Source organism: Embiotoca jacksoni, unplaced genomic scaffold (genome assembly GCF_022577435.1).
Source record: "Embiotoca jacksoni isolate LCO1_2020_lvr unplaced genomic scaffold, fEmbJac1.0.p SCAF_2, whole genome shotgun sequence".
Taxonomy (NCBI): domain Eukaryota; kingdom Metazoa; phylum Chordata; class Actinopteri; family Embiotocidae; genus Embiotoca; species Embiotoca jacksoni.
The window spans coordinates 1,586,143-1,607,585 of record NW_027185340.1 but is presented as its reverse complement, the minus strand read 5'-3'; the positions used below and the strand labels follow the sequence as shown (position 1 = coordinate 1,607,585).

The 21,443-nt window shown below is 40.2% G+C and overlaps 1 protein-coding gene across 3 annotated transcripts; it reads left to right on the top strand.

Annotated features, from left to right (window-relative positions):
* Positions 1 to 5,590: 5,590 nt before the first annotated feature.
* On the top strand, positions 5,591 to 14,788 carry sp3a (sp3a transcription factor). Of its 3 annotated transcripts, none has more exons than XM_069153833.1 (7): positions 5,591 to 5,752; positions 6,166 to 6,263; positions 7,229 to 7,315; positions 8,611 to 9,823; positions 11,178 to 11,364; positions 11,476 to 11,672; positions 12,611 to 14,788. In XM_069153833.1, exons 1-7 carry the CDS (start codon positions 5,746 to 5,748, stop codon positions 12,901 to 12,903), a joined length of 2,082 nt encoding a protein of 693 aa, XP_069009934.1. In that variant the 5' UTR covers positions 5,591 to 5,745; the 3' UTR covers positions 12,904 to 14,788. The 3 variants fall into 3 exon arrangements, with proteins under 3 accessions (XP_069009934.1, XP_069009933.1, XP_069009935.1); XM_069153832.1 differs by having other exon boundaries at positions 7,220 to 7,315; XM_069153834.1 differs by lacking the exon at positions 7,229 to 7,315.
* The last annotated feature ends 6,655 nt before the right edge of the window (positions 14,789 to 21,443 follow it).

Genomic DNA, 21,443 nt, shown 5'->3' with positions numbered 1-21,443 from the left:
GATTGAATAAAAATGGTCTTTTTACAGAAAGAGTATTACATATCCAAGTTTTGGATAGAATGTTTTATGGAGCTGAGGCTGTGCTAGCACAACAAAGCATATAGTGTTTGTCATGGAAATAAGGTGGATTATAGTCTTTAAGCTTTGAGATCAGTGGTAAAATATAGGATAATGTTTACTGTGGGTACTTAGAAAGAATGACGGACGACAACATATATATCAAATAACATTAAGCTTTCTTTTGCTTGGTAGCTTTAGCATAAACCACTGATTTTAATCATTCAAATGTCACACAGTAGATCAAGGAAGTTGCTGCTACCAACATGTCTCATACCGCCTCTCATATACTGTACATATACCTCTACAATAGGCTGATTTCAGCTGACTGTTTTCTAAGTGAAGCCATACAAATCCTCTAGAGAGCACAGTGCAGGCTTGAGACAAAACTGTTTTTGCATTCTTCCCGGGGTGGTGGTGGTGATGTTGGCCAACCTAAACCCTGCACAGAAGATTACTCATCTGCTGCAGTTTTGAGGCCCAGGGATTGATGAGTTGTTCCCAGTGGTCTGGATCTTGGAGTATTTTGTTTTTCATAAAGTGACAATAAATCTTTTCAGGACAAGTAATAAAGCTATTTAGAATCATGCAGATGTAAGAACAAAACACCATGAAAAAAAAGTCTCTTGTGTATCCTCAACATGCTGTTTCAGGGATTGATACCAATCATTTTGCTGTCACAGAAGAAGTAAAGATTAACGAATTGTAAACTCATTGGGTGTCCTCCTGTCCAGACATCATGGAAAACATTTCAAGTACAGATGCAAACACAGCCCACAGTTAACAGTGAAAACAAGTATCGAAGCATTCATAAACATTTTCAGGTGACGTAGGCGTATTGTAAAAAGCTGCCCATCAGGACTCATAAAATGATCCCAGATATGTGACAGAATCTCTGTTGGTACAAACGTTCTGTCAGCACCATCAATCAAGTGGTGCCACTCTGCCCCGAGGCAAACCACAGTGGCAACAAACCAAGAAGGGCACAGAGCTTTAACACACACACCCAACTCAACAGACCACGGCCTGCTGGTATAAATCACACACACACACACACACACCAAAGGCCTTTAAAGAATAGAAACAAAAAAAAATCATGAGTTATTATAACAAATAAACATATAAATAACTACGACATTTTTCAAAGCAGAAACTATGCACGAGGGATTGTGTTGGGCAATCCAGTGGTTATTACTGTATCATATTATTATTGGGAAGAAATTATCTCTATTTTGGATGACAATAAAAGTGTTGCCATGTTGTAAGTGTTCCTATTGTGTGACTTCTCTTGCTGACACTTATACTATGCGCTGCACACAGAGTACGAAACAGGATTGGACTAAAATAACACTTCATGTTCACGTTTATGCAACAATTTCCTCTCCTTCGTGCTGTTGCACTGCCATGATACAACTAAGTGCATTGATTTATTGCTCTCACTGTCATGGTGATAAAACAGGTCAGTGTTGAGTGAAAGGAATTCCATAAACAACCCACAGGAGGCTCAGAGAGGAGTGTTTCAATCATATGGAATTTTGTTTCTCGTCTTCTCTGCTGTTACTGCTGAAAACAATGACTTTTATTTATTTTCTTATTTAACAACCGGTTAGGTATTTTAATAGTTCAATAAAATGCAGCAAAATAGGATTTAGTTTGAAAGGTTTCATTCCACATGTTATTATAATAAACAATAAACACTTAAATCGCCGCAGATGTCCAAAAACAAAGCCTGCGCTATAATCCTGCAATACCAACTCATCTGTTTGTCAATGTTTATTAGAAGACAATAAACACAGTGTGCAATACCATGTAGTGTCCTTGTATTTTATTTCACTTGATTGTCTAAGTGGGCTACATATACTGTACACATACATACATAGCCACATTATTAGGTACACCTGCTCAATCTGTTTTCAATTCAGTGCCATAAATTCTGCCTCTGTAACTGTTTTTGTTTGTTGGAAATGTATAAATTCAATGATATTTTTTTTTTATTTCTGAGGTCATAGTTAAAAGTTATGTAATGGACGACATTATATTTGCAGATGCTTCTTATTTATTTTATTTTCTATTTACAAAACAAGGGGGGCAGAATATTAAAAACACCTCTGAATAGAGTAGTGTCTGGTGCAACACCATCACTGCCTGCCAACCTCAGTACTAAAACATGCTTGAGTTAAAAAATATAAAAGTGTAAACAATCAAAAAATAAACTTTACATTATGACACAAGAGTTATGTCATATTACATTTAATTGTACAGGTGTACCTAATAAAGTGGCCACTGAGTTCAAATGTACTTCTCAACATACACATACTTCTGTATATGTACCTAAAGATACTAGTATAGATCATATGTATTTACATTTCTTTATGCTTTTGCACCCGTGTTTTCACAGCATGTTTTTTGTTAAGTTATTTTATATAAACATAAACTCTATTTTTATACTTCTACCTGTTTGCCTGCTTGTCTTTGTTTAGTCTTGAAAGCGACAGAAAACCAGAGTTCTTTGTATGTTTCAACATACTAGGCCGATTAATGCTGGTATAAAATGGAAAACATATCCACAAACTATGTTAAAAATTCATTGAATTTCCACAAATAAAAATGTTGAACCCTAATTGTATGTATAACTGTCAATCCTCAGGACCTCACACAAAGAACAGTGTGATTGTTTCTGTCTTAGGTGCTTCAGAGTTGTCTCCAACACACATTTGATATTCCATCCACACTTCTTCATGCTGCACCAGTTTCAATTTTCTCTCAGGTCCCATTTACAGTGCCTCCAGTAGGGCACTTTCTCTCCGTGGGGTCACTCTGTCTTGGACTGGCCTTCATGAAAACAACTGTCAATATGTTAATACAAAACAGAGCCGTTGTGGACTCACTCAGTTATCTTTCACATTTCTGCAGTGTGCCACAACAGCAACATTCACTCTCGGAAGAAACTGAGGGTTTAGGTTAGGTTAGGTTAGGTTAGGTTAGGTAGTTACTTTATTAATCCCAGAGGGGAATTTTTTTTCGCTACAGCAGCATACAGAAGCAATAAGATAATAATAGAATAATAGAAAAGCAATATTTTTTTGCATTAGTAATAGTGTTTTGCTTATAATTGGATGGTTAATAAAGGACAGCATTTGTCTCACATTTTCCCACCATGCTACTAAAAGAAAACCTGAAAGCTAAAAGGCCTATGATCCTATTTACAGGTGCATCTGTCACATTGAATCCTTTTCGATGTCCTGAAAGTGCCACTGGGTAATTGCTCTACAGACTTCACAGATTCTTCTCATGAGGTGAATGCAAGGTCTGTCAATACAATCTAATTTCCTTTGTTTGCAGCTCGAGCTGAAGACAACACTCACAGGTCTGAAGAAAACACGATAGCAGTAACGTGTCATGTGTAGGCCACTGCATCCACCACCGTGTTGCATTTCTGTTGCTTTTAGGATATTTGACTTTTCCCTTTAACTTGGAGGTCTTTGTAGAAATTGTTGATATGTTTCCAAGGACTCCTGGAGTAAGACAGACATAGCCGCAAGGTTTTTCTAAAGCTGTTTCCATTGGCCTGTGTTTACCTGACACTTGGATTGACAGCAGAGTGATTGGAAATATCCACCATTCACTGCCGTGAGCTCCTGAGTGCATGGAAAGTGCTTTTGTAGTCTGGCTGTAATGGGCCAAGTTTGAATTGAAGGTTGGGAGAAATAGCCTCACTGCGGTCGCACACTGTGAGGAACTGACACACCACAAATAATACTCAGAAGTGGGATCCTGATAGCATCACAGCCACAGAGCAGATACAATAGCATGCAGGCTCTCATTTCAATGCACTTTCACAATGTTGTAATGTGCACAATCAGATGGAGGGGAAGAAATCCAGTCAATACAAACTCAGATTCTGTCTGGACTGTTTTTTTCCCCAAGTAATTGACACAAAAACTCTTCAATTTCTTATTTTCAAGTAAGAAAATGCCTCTGTAAGTTTGTAAAAACATATGAGAACAAAGATCAATGCCATCATGGGAAAATTCAGATTCAGAATTGCACTTGTTATTGCTGTAAAAACAGTTAATCTGTTTTGTAAAGAAAAAATTTAGATGCATTGACCAAATCTTTTCTTATCAAGCAATCAAGCCTCAGCAGTTCAGTCACAGCAGGACACCAACTCGGTCTTTAAAGCAGACAGCAAAGTTACGCTACATGTTGTCAAAACATTATTACAATATGTTCTGCACACGGAAGTCTGCAGATTATAAAATGGGGAAAAAGAGATGTATTGGATTTGATTTTGGATCCCAGAGTTGTGGAAAAAGAATCTTTATAAAGTTTAAAATTATTCATCTGTTTCGAGTGATCTTTATGTTTTGCAGAACATTAGAATAAGGAAATGGCATGCTGACCAGGACCACTGTGATGCAGCAGGACAATAAAAGTGGTATTTCTTAACAGAAGTTATGTGACAGCTGGCAGGACAATAGTGGACCAGTTATTGTGACTCAGAGGGGTTTCTGGTCTCCAGGGGTTTAGTCAGGATTGGTTACACAGTAAAGCATGAATGTGTTTTGATTGCACTTCTTTGATTGCTATGTTACCAATGAGGGGAAGTAACAAAGTACACTTATGTAAATTATGTACTTAAGTACAATTCTTAAGGTTCTTGTATGTCATAAATGTATTTCCATTTTATGCTAATTTATACTTCCACTCCACTACAATTATTTGACACCTTTAGTTACTAAGATGACACAATGGATAATATAACAAGCTTTTAAAAATACATTTTGTTAAAGATTAATCCAGTGGGTTCCAGCCTGTTTGTTTTCTGGTGTCTTATATAAAAAAAAAAAACGGTGTCGTCAAGTCACATTTCAGATGTCTGAGTTGATAACAGCTCCACCAAATAGTGATTTATCCCTCTAAACTTGGTTTCATTTAAATAAATGGTCAAATGATCCAATGACATCGAAGAATACAGTAAAAAGTCCAAAAACAGATTCGTGAATCAGAACTTTTCTTTTTCTTCTTACCTCTCGCAGTAATTATCTGACGACCCCTTTAGGTTTATCCCTGTTTATAAAACTGGATATAAAGTAGTTCAAACTAGCAGCAACTACATTAACATGCTGCCGGCGCACTGATCCTTCAGTATCATTAATCTAATATGTCATTATCAGTCAGAGGCACCAAACCAATACTTTTATTATAATAGGCTTTAACTACATTTTGCTGCTAATACGGGTTTTCTAATGAGTTTTAATGCCGGATTTGTACTTGTAATGGAGTATTTTTCTGCATTAGTACTTTAACTTAAGCAAGGATATCGATACTTCTTTTGGGACTACAATCCTCACTGCCATCAACACTGTAACCTCGAAAATGCATAATAAACAGGAACAATTTCAACAAAGGATGATTGACACGTCGACTGACAAATAACAACACAGCGTGAAAACCGATCAACCAATCAGCTTCGTGCAGAACGGCGGGATTTCCTGTATGTGACGCACATACTCCCAGTCAACAGTGGAGGCCCCACCCTTTGTGTTACCTACCGCCCGTCAATCAAAATAGAAACAAATCTGACAGTTATCATCAATTTCTAAGCGGATACAATCAGTGTGATCAGCTGATCATGTCCGGCGGCTTGTGACTATCAGGACCTTCCGTTTCACGAGAAGTCGCGCAATGACTGGTTTGTAAAATCCATTATTCTTCACCCACGTATGCTAACAAGCTATCTCGGGCATCCTCTGGCTAAATTAGCTCGCTAGCAGGCTAACAGGCTTATTGGGCGGTGATATTGCTAATCAGCGCCGGCTAAGTTAGCAGCGGTGGCTAAGGCTGCGCTCGTTAGCTTTTAGCTAACTGAATTAGCTCGTTTCAGGCAGCTCTCTTATCGTGAATACTTTCTCATCTTTACGGAGGTCAGCGCTGTTTGGACCGATGTTGGGTTTTTATTGTGAGCTGGTTCACTTGTGTCACAAGAACGCGACGGATGCGATCATTGCGTGAGGTTTGTTTAGCTAACGGTAGCCACCGCTGCTACTTTCAGATGAATTATAACTTGTGCTTTTTTTTGTTTGTGTTTTTTTTTTCCCTCTTCAGCTCCAGAACAGCCAATAAAAACACATGATATGGCTGCTTTGGACGTGGACAGCAGTCAGAGCGGCTTTCTGCAGCAGGGGGACGGCGTCGGCAGTCAGGTAAGAACCTGTCCTCCCGGTGTCCTCCCGGTGTCCCCTCGGTGTCCTCCCAATGTCCCCCCGGTGTCCTCCCAGTGTCCCGGTGTCCTCCCGGTGTCCTCCCAGTGTCCCGGTGTCGTCCTGGTGTCCTCCCGGTGTCCCCCCGGTGTCCTCCCAGTGTCCCGGTGTCCCCCCGGTGTCCTCCCGGTGTCTCCTCCACACACCTCCTCCCATGTTGGGGTTCAGGTGACAGACCTGAGGGGCTCACCGAGTCTTTAACCGGTGGTGGACAGAAGTATTCAGGTCCTTTACTTCAGTAAAAGTACTCGTGCCACACTTTGAAAATACTCCCCAACACGTAGAAGTACTGCATTCAAAGTAAAAGTACTCGAGTCGTATCAGCAAAGCGTACTTACTGCACAAGTACACACTATGTCTGTTCTAATGATGTTTCAGGACTGATATTACTGATACATCAGAGCGTGTTACTACGGTACTTATTAAAGGTTTTGCTTATTTTAATCTTTCTGTTGAGTTTAATCGACGTTAATGAAGTTTGCATCTCCACAAAAGTCAATTAGCTCAAAGAAACTCTTCATTTTACAACAAATCCAAATGCGATTTAATGTAATTTAGAGATTTGTAGATAATACAGTCCTTCGGTTTATCAAAATAAATTCTAATTGTATACGTGGTCGTCACTGAGACAGAAAAACAGCTGTCTTAAAAGTAACTGGTAAGTAGAGCTGGTAGACAAATGTCGTAAATTGAATGGAGTAGAAGTGTACTCAGGTAAAGTACAAATACCTTAAACTTGAACTTAAGTACAGTACTTGAATAAAAGTTGTACATCCCACCACTACCTTTTAACTTTCACGCTTCCAGTCTTCACTCCTGAGCAATGAGTCACGCTGCCTGTGTGGCCCGGACTAATGGCCGCCCACTTTCTTCCTTTTAAACTTGCCCGTGGTGGGTAGGACACTCAGGCGTCACCCCTCGACCTGCTAGCAACGACCTGCACTAAGGTTGGGTCACCATCGTCAGAGGTGGACAGAGGTGCTGCCGCTGATGTGGTAAGTCGGCACCTCTGTTACGTCTGATACAGTTTTAGCAGAAGTCAAGCTTTCAATCACAGCCGAGCAAAACAGGTGGTAGGATTGTGGGTAAGTGTGTATTTGTTTGATAGACTTATAGCCAATACATTTAGGCATTAAAGCAGGAGGAAATCCCATCGCCACAACTGGAACATTTATATACTAAGACAGACTCAGAAAAGGGTATTTATATCCTTCTGGGCACATAACAGGTCCTTAATAAACTATGTTTACTGAGGCTAAACCAGGCAGCTTTTATACTGGACAGGTTGAATACAAATACAATTACTGGGTGTAACCGGGTCTGCCATATGTTATGTGGTTTAGACAGATTCTTCATCTGTTATTCACTCTGATAAAACATTAACAACAACTGTGCAGCACAAGTATATCAGGAACAATGAGGATCTGTTAAAGCTCAAGATAAGTCAATATAGGTCAAGATGTAAACTTGTAAGCCTTTGTGCTTATTGATAAGATTGGTCACCTACAGCTGTGAGCATATGTCTTTTAGTTGCCGCAGAATCAGGATTGTAAGATCTTGTTATTCTAATTTTTAAGACATTATTATTATTGGAATGTCGATTCATTTATACACGGTTGTTTTTTTTAACATGAAGTCTTCAGGCCAGTATGTGTATTTGTTGTTGCTCAGTTATGTTTTATCCTAGAAGATTTTGGGATATCAACATTTCAGTGTGAGCTTAAACTACATTATGTCTTTAAAAGGAGAAAAAGAACAGATCATAGTGTCTCATGTGCTGCCAGTAAAGCTGCAGTTTTTGGTTTTCATATTTTTTTATAGGAAAATGTTATTTGGCTTTGTTTCAGTTCAATTTCCAATTGGTCCCAATTTATGGATTTATTCAGAGTATATTTCTTCAAAAATGCTAAAAGTAGTAAGAAACCCTGTCAGGCTGTTTTCACGCAGCACCTGCTTGATGTATTTCTATAGTCGTTACAAACTCAACTGTGTTTGCGCCGGTTCATTTTGACTGTTGAAAACGCTGCTGTGGATCAAACAACTGAATGAACACTGTTGTCTGTGAGAGCGGCGACATACAGGTGAAACAAAACTCTCCCTTGGTTTTACTTACGCGAAGAATCTTTAATAAAAATTCCCTTTTGCCACCATATTTCTGATTATCTTCAAAATGATGGTCTCTACAAACTTGTACAAAAGATGTCTGAAGTGAGAGTTTTGCATTGCATAAGCTAATTCATTATGAATAGGTGCTTAATCATTTTTTAATGTCACTTATTTTCCTTCTTAGACATCAAACCCATCTACGCAGCTCACTGGGACTGACAAATGGGAACTGTTAACACCCACAACAGCAGCGAAGGATGACTCTGGAATAATACAGATTCAAAGTCAAGGAATATTAACATCAAACGGACAGTATGTTCTTCCTCTCCAGAACCTACAGAGTCAGTCAATCTTTGTGACGTCGGGAACGGATGACTCTGCCAATTCAGTGCCTAACATTCAATACCAAGTAATTCCTCAGATTCAGACAGCAGATGGACAGCTGAGCTTCTCCACGTCCGGCGTGGAAGGACCAACTCTGACTCATGATGCCACGGGGCAGATTCAGATCTTACCCGATGGGAGCCAGAGTCTCTGTGTGACATCGACTGCAAACATCCTTAATAACAACCAGAACCTCATATCACAGACTGGTAATGTCCAGCAGATCCAGGGGGTTTCTATTGGCAGCTCCACCTTTAACAACCAGGGCCAGGTTGTTACTAATGTGCCTGTGGGTTTGCCCGGGAACATTACCTTTGTTCCTATTAACAGCGTGGACTTGGAATCCCTCGGCCTGTCTGGTGCTCAGACTATAGCAACAGGGGTCACTGCTGATGGCCAGCTAATTATGGCGAGTCAGCCTGTGGATGGCTCAGAGAGTCTGGCTAAGACAGATGATCACATCTCACAGACACTACCAGTGAATGACTCAAATGCAAATCCTGAGATATTTGTGCCAACGTCTTCCTCTCAGCTACAGGTTCCAGCAAGCGAATCAGGTGCATCAGTGGCTGCAGAGCAGGTTAACTCGAGTTCTGGTCTCCATGAAGGTTTCATCCAGCAGAATCATGAACAGCACGTGCAGGTGTCCTCGGCTCAGCCCATCCTCCAGCTGCAGCAGGTGCCTGTTCAGACCAGCAACGGTCAGATGGTCCAGTCGGTGGCGACGTGCGGGCAGGGTCTGCAAAACGTGCAACTCATCAACCCAGGAACCTTCATCATCCAAGCTCAGACCGTCACGCCGTCAGGTCAGATACAGTGGCAGACCTTTCAGGTGCAAGGAGTGCAGAACCTGCAGAACCTGCAGCTGCCCACCACACCACCCCAGCAGATAACTCTGGCACCGGTCCAGACGCTGTCGCTGGGCAGTATCAGCACAGGGCAGATCCCCAACCTGCAGACGGTGACGGTCAACTCCGTGGCCCAACAGGAAGGAGACATGGACACACTTGGAGGTACAGTATCTTTTTATTATCAGATGATCACACGCCAGAAGAAACTCTTCGTGAACACACTGCCCACCAGTGATAAACTCAGGTGAATATTTGGACTGCTTTGACCTCTTCTCAGGACTGTGTGGGCGTCTGCAGACTTGGCTTGAGTGACACCTCTATGACTCTCCTGTTAGCTCAGTTGCACCTTTTTCGAGTGGAACAAATTACACCTGTACTGTTCTCAGAAATGTGTTAGCTCCTCCCACCTATGACAAGAGGTCTAATCAGCCAGAAAAAAAATGGTAATACCTGTGAGTGTGTACAGGGCCAAGTGATTATTTTACATCCCACAATTATGTGCTTGTGTTCTTAATATTTAGTTTCTTGTATTTTTACTTTAAAATTTCACCTCTTTGTCTTTCAAAAGGCAAGAAAATTCCTTTTAAATTGCCACAATGTACTGAATTACTTACACTGATGCAATGAAGGTCAATGGAAATTAGTTTTTTGTGCTCAAAGTAGACTTTCCACCGTCACACTGACGGGGATTCATTAATGAAACCTTTTCCCAATAGGATCAGTTAATAGGTCTTTTCAGCTGAAGACATGTTGACATGTCACTGCATGAAAGCACACATGTAAATATTGAAATTAACGATGGCTTAACTCCATTTAGTTGTTTCGGTTTCAAGATCCTAAAATTGTGCATGTTGGCTATCTGTCACATTGTCGTGGGTTTCAGAGACACTCAGAGCTGAAGGATACCTCATGTTATTAATGTCAAACTGTCTGAGCTTTAGTCTATAAAATAATCACAAATTCACATCCACAGTTGCTCATTTTGCATGTCTAACTTTTAAAGAACAAGTTTCTGAGTTTACTCTCGTATGTAATAGAGAAAATTAAGGAAGCCCTCGTGTTTTTAAAGCTGTTGCCAGTAATGACTCTATTGTTTTTAGTTGGTAATTTATCTAAACATGTCGAGTTTTCACTGTAAACGTAGTTTGCCCACATGCATCTCAACACAACACATTGTTCGTGTCCTTAAACCCACTTTGTGTTTCATTTTTATGTAATTATAGCTGTCAAAACATTGTGATTTTGGAATTTTGAATGTGGCAAAGTCCATCGATCCATTTTCTGCCACTCATGTGGGCCAAAAAGTCCACAGGGTACGCTTAATTAATTATCAGAATTGTCATTGATATATTTTCTGTCAATCAAGTAATTATTTCATCACCGTGGAGTTGAACTTGTGAAATTTGCTGCCATGCTGTCAGTCACGCACAGTTACAAAGCAGCTGTCACTCTTCAGGCTTTGTGGTGAGTTAAACAGTGAAGCTTGTGTTGAGATTAACATACACATTCATTTCAGATATTCAGATCAAGGAAGAGCCCGACTCTGGAGAGTGGCAGCTGAGCAGCGACTCCACACTGAACACGAGCGATCTGTCCCACCTGCGGGTCCGACTGGTGGATGAGGAGGACCAGCTGGGCCAGGAGGGCAAGAGGCTGCGCAGAGTGGCATGTACATGCCCTAACTGCAAAGAGTCAGGCGGAAGGTGAGCAAACCGGCTTTTACCACCACCACCACCACCACCTCTCCAATCTGTACAGGGGAAAAAAACAAAGCACATATCAGGACCTTAAATGTCCATAACTGTGTTTCTCAGAGGATCCAGCATGGGCAAGAAGAAGCAGCACATCTGCCACATCGCGGGCTGTGGGAAAGTATACGGAAAGACGTCGCACCTGCGAGCACACCTGCGCTGGCATTCAGGGGAGCGCCCTTTTGTTTGCAGCTGGATGTTCTGTGGAAAAAGGTTCACACGCAGCGATGAGCTGCAGAGACACCGGAGAACACACACAGGTGCCCCTTTTTTTTTCTTTTTCTTTTTTTTGCATATCAGGAAAACATCCATAAAATCAGTCAAATGTGTTAATTTGTGCCCCGCAAAGTGTGAGTCATGTAGGAAATAACAGCGTTTCTACCCCTCTGGATTTCCATGTTAGAAGTCAGGTGAGGGTTGAAAACCGTATTTAGTTTCACGGACTTGGTGATTTTCATGCTTGGAATGAGCGATTTGTTCCACAGTCCAGTTTGGAGGATCTTTTAACACCAGATTGAACAAGAAAAACATCACAATCGGTCGCGAGCTGCAGCTTTCACAAGTTTAGCTTTGGTTTTTATTTATTTCCCATGATTCTCTGCTCAGCCTAGACACGGCCTGACGACCGTTATCCATCGGTGGAACATCAACAAGTAGAAAAGATGATGGCCCTGCAAATGCAGTCGGTAGCGTGAGAAATACATAATGTGATGACACTTAACGCCGGGACAGACCTTTTGAAAAATATATTAGCGCTTGGTCACAATGCTGTGGCGTTAGCTGGCCGTATGATTGACAGTGAGGGCTTTGACAAGACGAGCTAAAGCAGCATTTCATTACGCTGTCAGCTGCAAGATATGAAACCGTCTGCATTCACGGTTAACTTTCAATAATTCGAGGCTTCTAATTGGTCATAATTGTAATCAGTTTTATAGCATCAATTTGTCATTTTTGTCAGTAACAGATTGGCATGGGGTCATACTGCATACACAGTAAAACTCTTCTAACAACAGGGATGTCAGTGACATTTCTGCCTTTCGTTGTTTAATGTTGTATTTATTCATGGGTCAATCATATTGACACTTTGCCTGCCACTTTTTTAGACTTCTGTCTGCTTATAGGTGGCGTGTTCACGCCTCTCCAAATGTATTCAGCGTCACAAACTCCCATCTTTCAAACTTCATTTTCTTTCCGGCAGGAGAGAAGAAGTTTGTCTGCCCAGAATGTTCCAAGCGCTTCATGCGGAGCGACCACCTGGCGAAGCACATTAAAACCCATCAGAACAAAAAAGGCGTGAACTCTGGCAGCGCCGTGGTGGCCTCGATGGAATCCGCGGGGTCCTCCGACAGTATCATCACCACGGCGGGCGGGACCACCCTCATCCTCACCAACATCCAGCAGGGCTCCAGCAACGCCCAGGACATCCTGGCCAACGCGGAGATCCCTCTCCAGCTCGTCACCACGGTAGCGGCCAGTGAAGTCATGGAGTGATTTACACTCCACTTATGAACTTCTGCAACCTCTCACATACTGTGTACTCCTACCTGCATTTTTATTCAAGTTTTGAAGGAAAAACTAAAATTATAAATATATATGTGTGTGTATATATATATATATGTGTATATATATATGTGTATATATATATATACATATATATATATGTATATATATATATATATATATAAATAAACATATATATATATTTTAACAGAAATAGTCCAAGTCCTTCTCAGTTTTTACTGAGGAAAAACAACCAAGTGGAGACTAAAAGATTAAGGTGGAAAAAGACATTGCAGTAAACACACAAGGAAATGCCTTATTTTGTACAATATTGTGTATTTGGAAACGTAGGATTCCAGTTTGTTTTAAATCTACGTATTTGTTAATAATGTGTTTTTTTCATGAAAAATTATTGGTAAGTTGAGCAATTTTTTTTTTTTTTTTCCTTTACATTGACGGTATATTTTGATGATGTCCGTGGCAAGCTAGATTTGTTCCATATTCCTTTGGGCAAAGACTAAATCTCACAGCAGAGCAAATTTCTATCCAGCTTGAAGTAAAGTTAGTTTATGTCCATGCACATTTTCTTATGTAATGTGTGTTATTATTTTTAATATTATGCATTATTGTTTCCTTGCTGTCAGTCTGCTTGCAAAGCCCTCCTTCCTCCATTTTTTTTTTTAATGAATTTGCTTGCACTCACATTTTGCAGGTGAAACTGAAAAACAATCAAAATTTTGTATTGTAATTCCTCTTGAACATATACTGTTGATATGATACACATTATTTGCTTTTTAAATATTTTGACTGAACAGCTATTTATATTGGGCTTTACATAGACAAAGCATTTGTGATATTAAAGGTCCAAAATGTTTCAAACGGCTCCATTATATGTAATTCAGATGTGTTTTTGTAAAACCTTTTTGGAGGACTTTCAAAACAAAAGAAATTGTGTTGTGATATAAAGAAAAACAAGCCATTTTTTTGGAGGTAATTGCCAAATTTGACGTCAAACTCAGGGTGACTCGTGACTGTGTGATATAAGTAGAGTAAATCACCCCTGTAGCTTCTCGGGCCATGGTGGGATGTTGAGAAGAAATGTGTTTTTGATGTATGAAAAGCTGAGGTGAATTAAGCTGTCATCATGTTACCTTTTGCTTATCAAATGTCAATTTTTATTTTTTTATTTTGGAAACAGCTTTGCATTTCTTCACTAGTCCGTCAGTCCTATCACACAGTACAAAAAAAAAAAAAAATCTGTGTATTGCTGAAAGTGGTACTCTTTTTAACAGCACTGTTCTCATCACTTTAATCTCGTGGTTCATCCTTTTGTATAAAAATGTTTTGTAACTCCCAGGAAACTCTCCATTATACCCATTCTCAGTAAATGTACACTGTTTCCGTCGCCGTGTTGTTTTTCCTCGACTGTATGTTACATTCCCCTCTTCCATGTTACGTTGTTTATCTCATGTCTGACCCCCAACTCTCTTCCCAAACTGTTAAATACACGTACACACTGAACAGTGAATTTACTGGTGGCATTTTTTTTTTCTTTTTTCTCTTTTTGAGACAATGAAAAATATGTAATGTGATCAGTTTTCCTCCCATGGACACTCGGTCTTCTTCAGGAGATTCAGCTGAAACATTCAGCGTTTTCATAATCTGTATTTAACACTGAAGGTTAATCCTCACTCCAATCTTCTGTATAAATATGTCAATATAACATCAATATAAATCTTTCTGTTACACTTGAATGTCATTTTTGCTTTATTTTAAATTTCTTTTTTTTTTTCTTTTTTTTTTTATGTATCCCAGTTGTACCATGTCCTGCTCTCTGAGGGCAGTTTGATTTTCTTACTAAAATGACTAAATGTGAGTTTCAAATTTTTCTTGAAAGCTTTTTTTTTTTTTTGCATGTCTCTTTTTTTATTTTTTTTATTTGTATTATTTCGAGGACATGTCAACCAGCCCCGAGGTTCCTTCCCCCTGCACGGCTCACAGTCTGGGGTTAGTAGTCCAGTAGATGTCACTGCAGCCAAGGGAGCAGGAGGAGAGGTATGTTTGACCCCTTGACCTTCCCCGTGCTGCCGCTAAGACGAAGACAGAAGTCGCTGAGGCCAACAGCAGGTGCAGACCCTCAATTAGCCACAAGTTAATGTCACACAGAAATGTCAGGAACATATTCTGCTGCTGGAGAACAAAGTACCGTCTCATGACTTTGAACAAACCCCAGAGAGGCATGAGAGGGAGCAGAGCCTGATTTTATGACCTGGATTCATGTGGATCTGAGTGAATTATCATGAAAGCCTTTTAAATATGCTGCTCTTGTTTCTGACTCCAAAATGTGCACACAGTTTCCTATCCCTATCATTTACCAAAAACAGTTATTCATATTTTGATAGATGAATTTGATATTGTCAGCTCACAGCAGCACACACATGCTGCATCACATTCTTTACCTCTTTCACTAAATAGGACATTTTACTAATTAGGTACCGCCGCTATTTTTTCCTTTAATATTAGACTCAAGACTGCAGCATGAGGGAGTTAAAAATGTATTATAGCCTACCTGGTTTTAGTGCCAGGGAACATAATTAAAACGGCAGTCTATAAAAGCTTTATCAGGTAAATCTGAGTGAAAAGCACATGCTTTTTGAGTCTTAGTCAATTTGCTGAAAATGTGGTCTGTAATGTTAAAAAGGACTCGTCCGTTTTGTCATTCTTTTCATTTGCATAATTTAATGAATCCAATTCATTGTAATGCAATACCAAGTGCAGCAGGAACATCGAATGACAGTTTGAGTTAATGAAATGTGTTAACGGTATCATCATTTACTTGTATGTTAATTAGTCCAATTAATTTCCCCTGCTCGGTAATCTGAATATTGTAATAATCTTTGCTCCCCTGCAGGAATGAAATCTGTGAGACACAGACCTCGGGGACAATCTGCGCCAACAATCCTGGTTTTTCCAGTTGTGAAGTATTGCAGGTTTGCAAAACCTCAGTGATATTTTTTAGGTCTGAGATACGGGAATATTTCAGAGATTTTTTTTTGGGGGGGGGGGGATTTTTGCTCCTTCTTGAATATTGTTTACCACCAATCTGCCCTGAGCTTTTTGATGCAAATCATACTCCTGCATTGTCCAGCAGCAGAGCCAGGATAAGTTTGTCTCGCTTGACAAAGTGCCATTGCCTCGTAACGAGAAGATGCACGGTTCTTCTGGCCGTCACAGATAAAAGCTTCCATCAGTGGGCAACCCTCCCCGGCAGCTCGGCAGGTTAAAGGAAGGAAAGAGAGATGTGGGGGCTGCTGAGCGTGACTCCGTCCACACGGTCACTTCAGCTGACCACCCGGACTGGAGGCCAACTTTGTCAACACTGTTGAAACTCCTCTATCTGTGTTCCTGCATGCGTGTGTCAACGTCACACTACAGAACGATTAGAAGAGCTTTCAACAGTCCAGTTAACGAATCTTTACGGGTAACTTCAGTTTATATCTTAAATTAAAAAGAGACAAAAAGCCTCTCCTGGCTTTGATTGCTTTCGGCAGCCATTTACTTACAGTCATTTGTCATCGTAACTGATGCAGTTTGAACTGTATGTGATCCAAATGTACAACAAGAGTGAAACAGAATTCAACCTGGGTTTTAAAAGAAAATCTTTTTCTTTTGTACAGCTTCGGTGTTGTGGTCTTTTGATGGACAGTTACCATTTTCAACCACTTCTGTGTGTTTTTAATTCTCTTCTATTCTCTTCCAGCTCAGTTTTTTTTAATAGTGAAATTATACATAGTACCCAACTTCTCTTCCAATTCATGTGCAAAATGCATAAATACAATAACTATGCAGAGGAAAAGGAGCACTGTAATCATGCAATAACATTTCCAACTGTATGTGTGATAGAATTCAAAATGCTATTGGGATTATGGTTCTTAACCATTGGGAGATAATGTGAACTGTTGGCAGAAATGACTTATTTCATTATACTGTCCCAAATGTACAAACTACTTCAGCGCGAGGGCTGCTTCTTCCCTATCCGAGCCCAATTTTAACTGTTTTCCCCAGTTGTTGAGGGATAGGCCTGCAATTTTGCAAAATGACTATTATTTGCCTTTCTCAAGGAATCAACAACTTGAAAGTACAGTGCAAGGAATTGTTGGGGATCTGCAGCTGCATTCATTTACAATATGTCTTTTTTTTCCTGAAACATCTCTCAGAATTTAAAGCATAAAGCCTTTATTTAATTTTCGGTTGGATATGAGCTGCAAATCTCCACATAAGTGAAAAGCACTTATCGTTCTGCTTAATATTGTATTTACAGCAGGGTACTCATGTTGTTTTTCTCTTGAGCCATTAGAACATGTGAAACTACTTTTTTTTTTCTTTTTTTTTTTAAATTGTCTCTCGTGTTTCTACATTCCCGACACATTCTTGCCCTTGATCAACTGCGAAAGGCAGACAATAGTGCAGATGATTTTCCCCAGGCAAGGAAACGCAGCATGGATCAACTCAATAACCTGATATTCCCTGTCTTCTGAATGTGGCCAATTTAGCAGAAGGTCAGCGCCTTTTCTTTTTTTTTTAACTCCAGAGACTATTTGGTGACCTCCCTCTGGAGCCCCAGCAGGACCAGAGGAGACAAACAGAACTGTCGAGGTAGAAAGTGCTTGTGTTGACATTGCGTTGAGGTCTGGGCTTCTCAAGGTGAACAGATACCTGGTGAGGGACAGTGGGGCTATTATGTAAACCTGATGGCCGCGGCTAGCAGTCGCATGCGTGTGGATTTAGTTTTTCGTGTATTTTCAGTCATTATTAACTGTCAGGGAGGATGTTAAAATTTAAAGATGTACACTGGGTAGAAAAGTAGGGTGTACACATGCTGCTGTGGCTGCAAATCGTCTACCGTTGTTCTTTTATATGCAGAGGTGCCCTTCACTGCTTCAAATTAAACACCCTTGTCTTGGGGAAATTATGGTCTGACTATCTATTTCAAGAGGCTGAAATTCAGATCATATCTATCTTTGCTATCTTTATTGTAAAATTTCTCTCTCCCACTGTTTTGAATTTATGCTATGTATGTTTTTTTTTCCAGACCCAACTGTGAAAATTGATCAACAACAATGAGACACCTCCATCAAAATTTCCTGCATTATGCTGTTCTTTGTACTCATACACAGTGTGTGTCTGTTTTTACTGAGGAGACAATTGCATAAGTTGACGTGAGAGATCTGAGAAGATTAGGCGGGATCGTTTTGAGCCTTTCCTCACAGCAGCCATATAGTTTTCACACTGTATGAAATAGCTCTCTTTATTTTGCACCTCAAGGTCAAACGGCTGCAACTTTCCTGGACTTGAGTCGAGCAAAAACTGCAAGTGTGCAGTCTCTATTTTCTTTTGGTGACAAGAGCTGGCCTTCAGCCCATTGAAAGCGATTTCAGATCTGAAAGGAGACATTTTGTATTTGAAAATGTACATTAAATGGTGTCAACAACATCCCAGAGGTCAGAATAGAGTCCCCATGGAGACTGAATCTGGCTGCTGCGCTCGAAGACTCGACACCCCCCTCCTGAGTGGCAGCTCCGTGATGGCTCTCAGTTTCTCTCGTCATGTTCCTGGCAGCTTTGACACAGGTAATATGCATGCAGGCTGACAGTGCCTGGGATGTGCGGCAGAGACAATGATGTACATATCATTTTCCTCACTGACTGATTGAAGACTGTAATCTGTGCTGGACTTTCTCTCTGATTACACACGTCTCAGGCTGCAAAACAAGGACTCTGAGCTGCCACTGGGCACTGGGCTCATCCAGGGCTTTCAGCCTTCAAGAGGACTGAAGTCCGCCTTTAAGGTGAGCTCAATTTTCGTCCCATTTACACTATTGTTACAAGTGTCGGATAGAATGCATCTAGTAGATAGTGGTCAAACAGTGGCTGTCTGAAGATGACACGGGAATAGAGATGTATCCGGCACCCAAGGTCATCCTATTCCCATCTCCGGCACAGTCACAAATGTTTAGAGTTCCTGTGAAGACACTCACAAAGAGAGAGACAATATGAATTTTACATTCACTCTCTGTGCTTACAAAATGCAAAGTGTCTGGTGGAGCTCAACAGGCCGGTACTAAAGCTGTCCGGTTCAACCAGAATATGTTACGTTAGTGCCCTGTTGTTTTCTGCATAAAGAAAGAATTGCAGTGATTTTAATGTAGAAACAAACCTTTTCTTTTTTTCTTGCATGAGGTGTAATGTTTGCAAACAGCGCCCTTACACATAATACACTCTTAACCTGCCTGTGTAACCTTGTGAGGTACACTTGTGTCTTTATGTAAAACCGGTGAGATTTCTCTGTTGACAATAGGTCAATCCTTTACAGAAGGTACCTAGCACATTACAAGGTTGGTCTCCAGGGAGAAGTAATGGGTTCTGGGCAATTGACCAACCTGCCATGCTTTACTGCACCTGCACTGAGTTAGAGCTGTCATCATTACCACTTCCTCTAACGTTCCCCCCACCGCCACCCAGACACTCCCACTCCCAGCGATATTTCACTTTAGTGGAACATTTTCACTTTTTTTTTTTTTTTTTTTTTTTTTTTTCAACATGCATCCCTCAGTACACCAGCGGAGGTAGTCTCACTTCAAGATTGGAAGCAGTAAGGTAACTTCTAACAGGCATTCGGGGTCCGCACTAAAACGCAGCGTTTCCAGGATAGTCCCCAGTTACCTGCTATGATCTGACGTGAACTTTTCAGATTGAGAACCATGCTTTCCAAAAAAAAGAACATCTTAAGGATAAAAGATTGTAAAAGATATCTACCCATATTTTCCCTGTGTCGAGACATGAGTTAGTCATTTCAATGGCATTCATCCTCTCTTTTAGTTGAGTTGTTCAAAATGATTGCAAGATTCTACAGTCTCAAAATAATCATGAGGCTCTTCTGTGAAAAAGCTGTTTGAATGGTTCATTAAAGTGAGAAAAAAAACAAGATCCTACATTAATCAAGACTTGCTGATGGAAAGCACCTTTAATTTAATTTGTATTTGTCATTAGTACAATCCTTTAGAAATTGTTGTATATTTAAATGAGTGCAGCTACACTGAAGAGGAATGAAAACTGTGGAGGTCACAGACATCACACACACACATATACAGCTTACTGATTACAACGCCATCTGAAATCGGACTAATCAACATTTACAGCAACTTTTTTTCTTCATTAATGGTAATTCGGACCAATATGGACAAAATTTCGCAGCTTTTTCCAGAACAAACAAATGAAAAGACGTCAGCTATTTTGTTAACAAAATATTCTCACCTCGAAGTCCATTAAGTGACGACGCAAGTGCTTTCCATCGTGTAGCTTCATCTTCATCAGCAGATCGTTTTCTCAGTTAGAATTGTAGATATGAACTTTTTAATTTTTCTGAATATTGATAAAGTTTAACATCAGCTAATGCCACAAAGAAAACAGGAGGTAAGATCCGTAATAGTAGATTAGTGCTAAATTGTTTCAAGAATTATCACACGGTATTTATTTCTCATTTAAAGTTTTGTTTTGCTTTCAGCGCTCCATCTCTCCAAATGTAACACTCATTGAATGAAGCCAACAAACCACTTTATTGTAATAAAAATGTGCAGCATTCAGATGTTTTTGAATGGCAAATATCAGAAATGATCAAGGCCTTGGCACAGTAAGCCTGGAGCAACTTTGCTCTGACTTGCAGATGTTTTTCCCTCAGTTTTCACTTCCTCCTCCCACACATGTCTTATATCAGTATTTGCCGGATCTAAAACGACCAGCTTCGAAAATGAAGGAGAGGAACTTTACATTGTGCCAGAAAAAGGAATGGAAATTGCGGGCAGTGTCAGATAATTGAGCTTGTCGTAAGAGACATGTTAATAACAGACAGAGATGCAGAAGACTTGTCACTCCGTACCCTGGGTGACAGACTCTCTCTGCTGTTGATGAGCTGTTTTAGAGGGGAAATTGTTCCACGCAAACAGCATCGTTATTACAAGCTGGCAAGCTGCTCGCTTGTGTACCCAATTCTGCTTGAACTGACAGAATCCAATTGACCGGCACATATTCATGCACTTTATTTTCTTTATTCTCACCAACAATGCAGATAATTACTGCACCAAGTAAAACTGAAAATAGAATTTCACTGTGTCCCAGAAAACAATGCCAGAGCTGTCTCAGCAACATGTCTGCTGAAATTGCTGTGACTGGGAGACCTACTGTAAGACAAGCAGCAATCCAGTATTATTTGTCAACTTAAAATCTACTGAAATCCTATTGACACTTTCTTCTGTTATAAAATACAGTGAAATAACTTGCAGTTTTCGTGGTTTTATTGTCGTCTGTGCTGTAAAGTAAGTCTACGTGCAATCCTGTATTCAACAAAGTACTTAAAGCTTTTTCAACACGATCACTGTTGTGTTGCGACCCGACCTGTTTCTGTAGGTGTTTCCTGTCGAGGGTAAACACATCCATTTAATATCAGTCGGCTTTAGAAGTCGTCTGTTTCTGTGG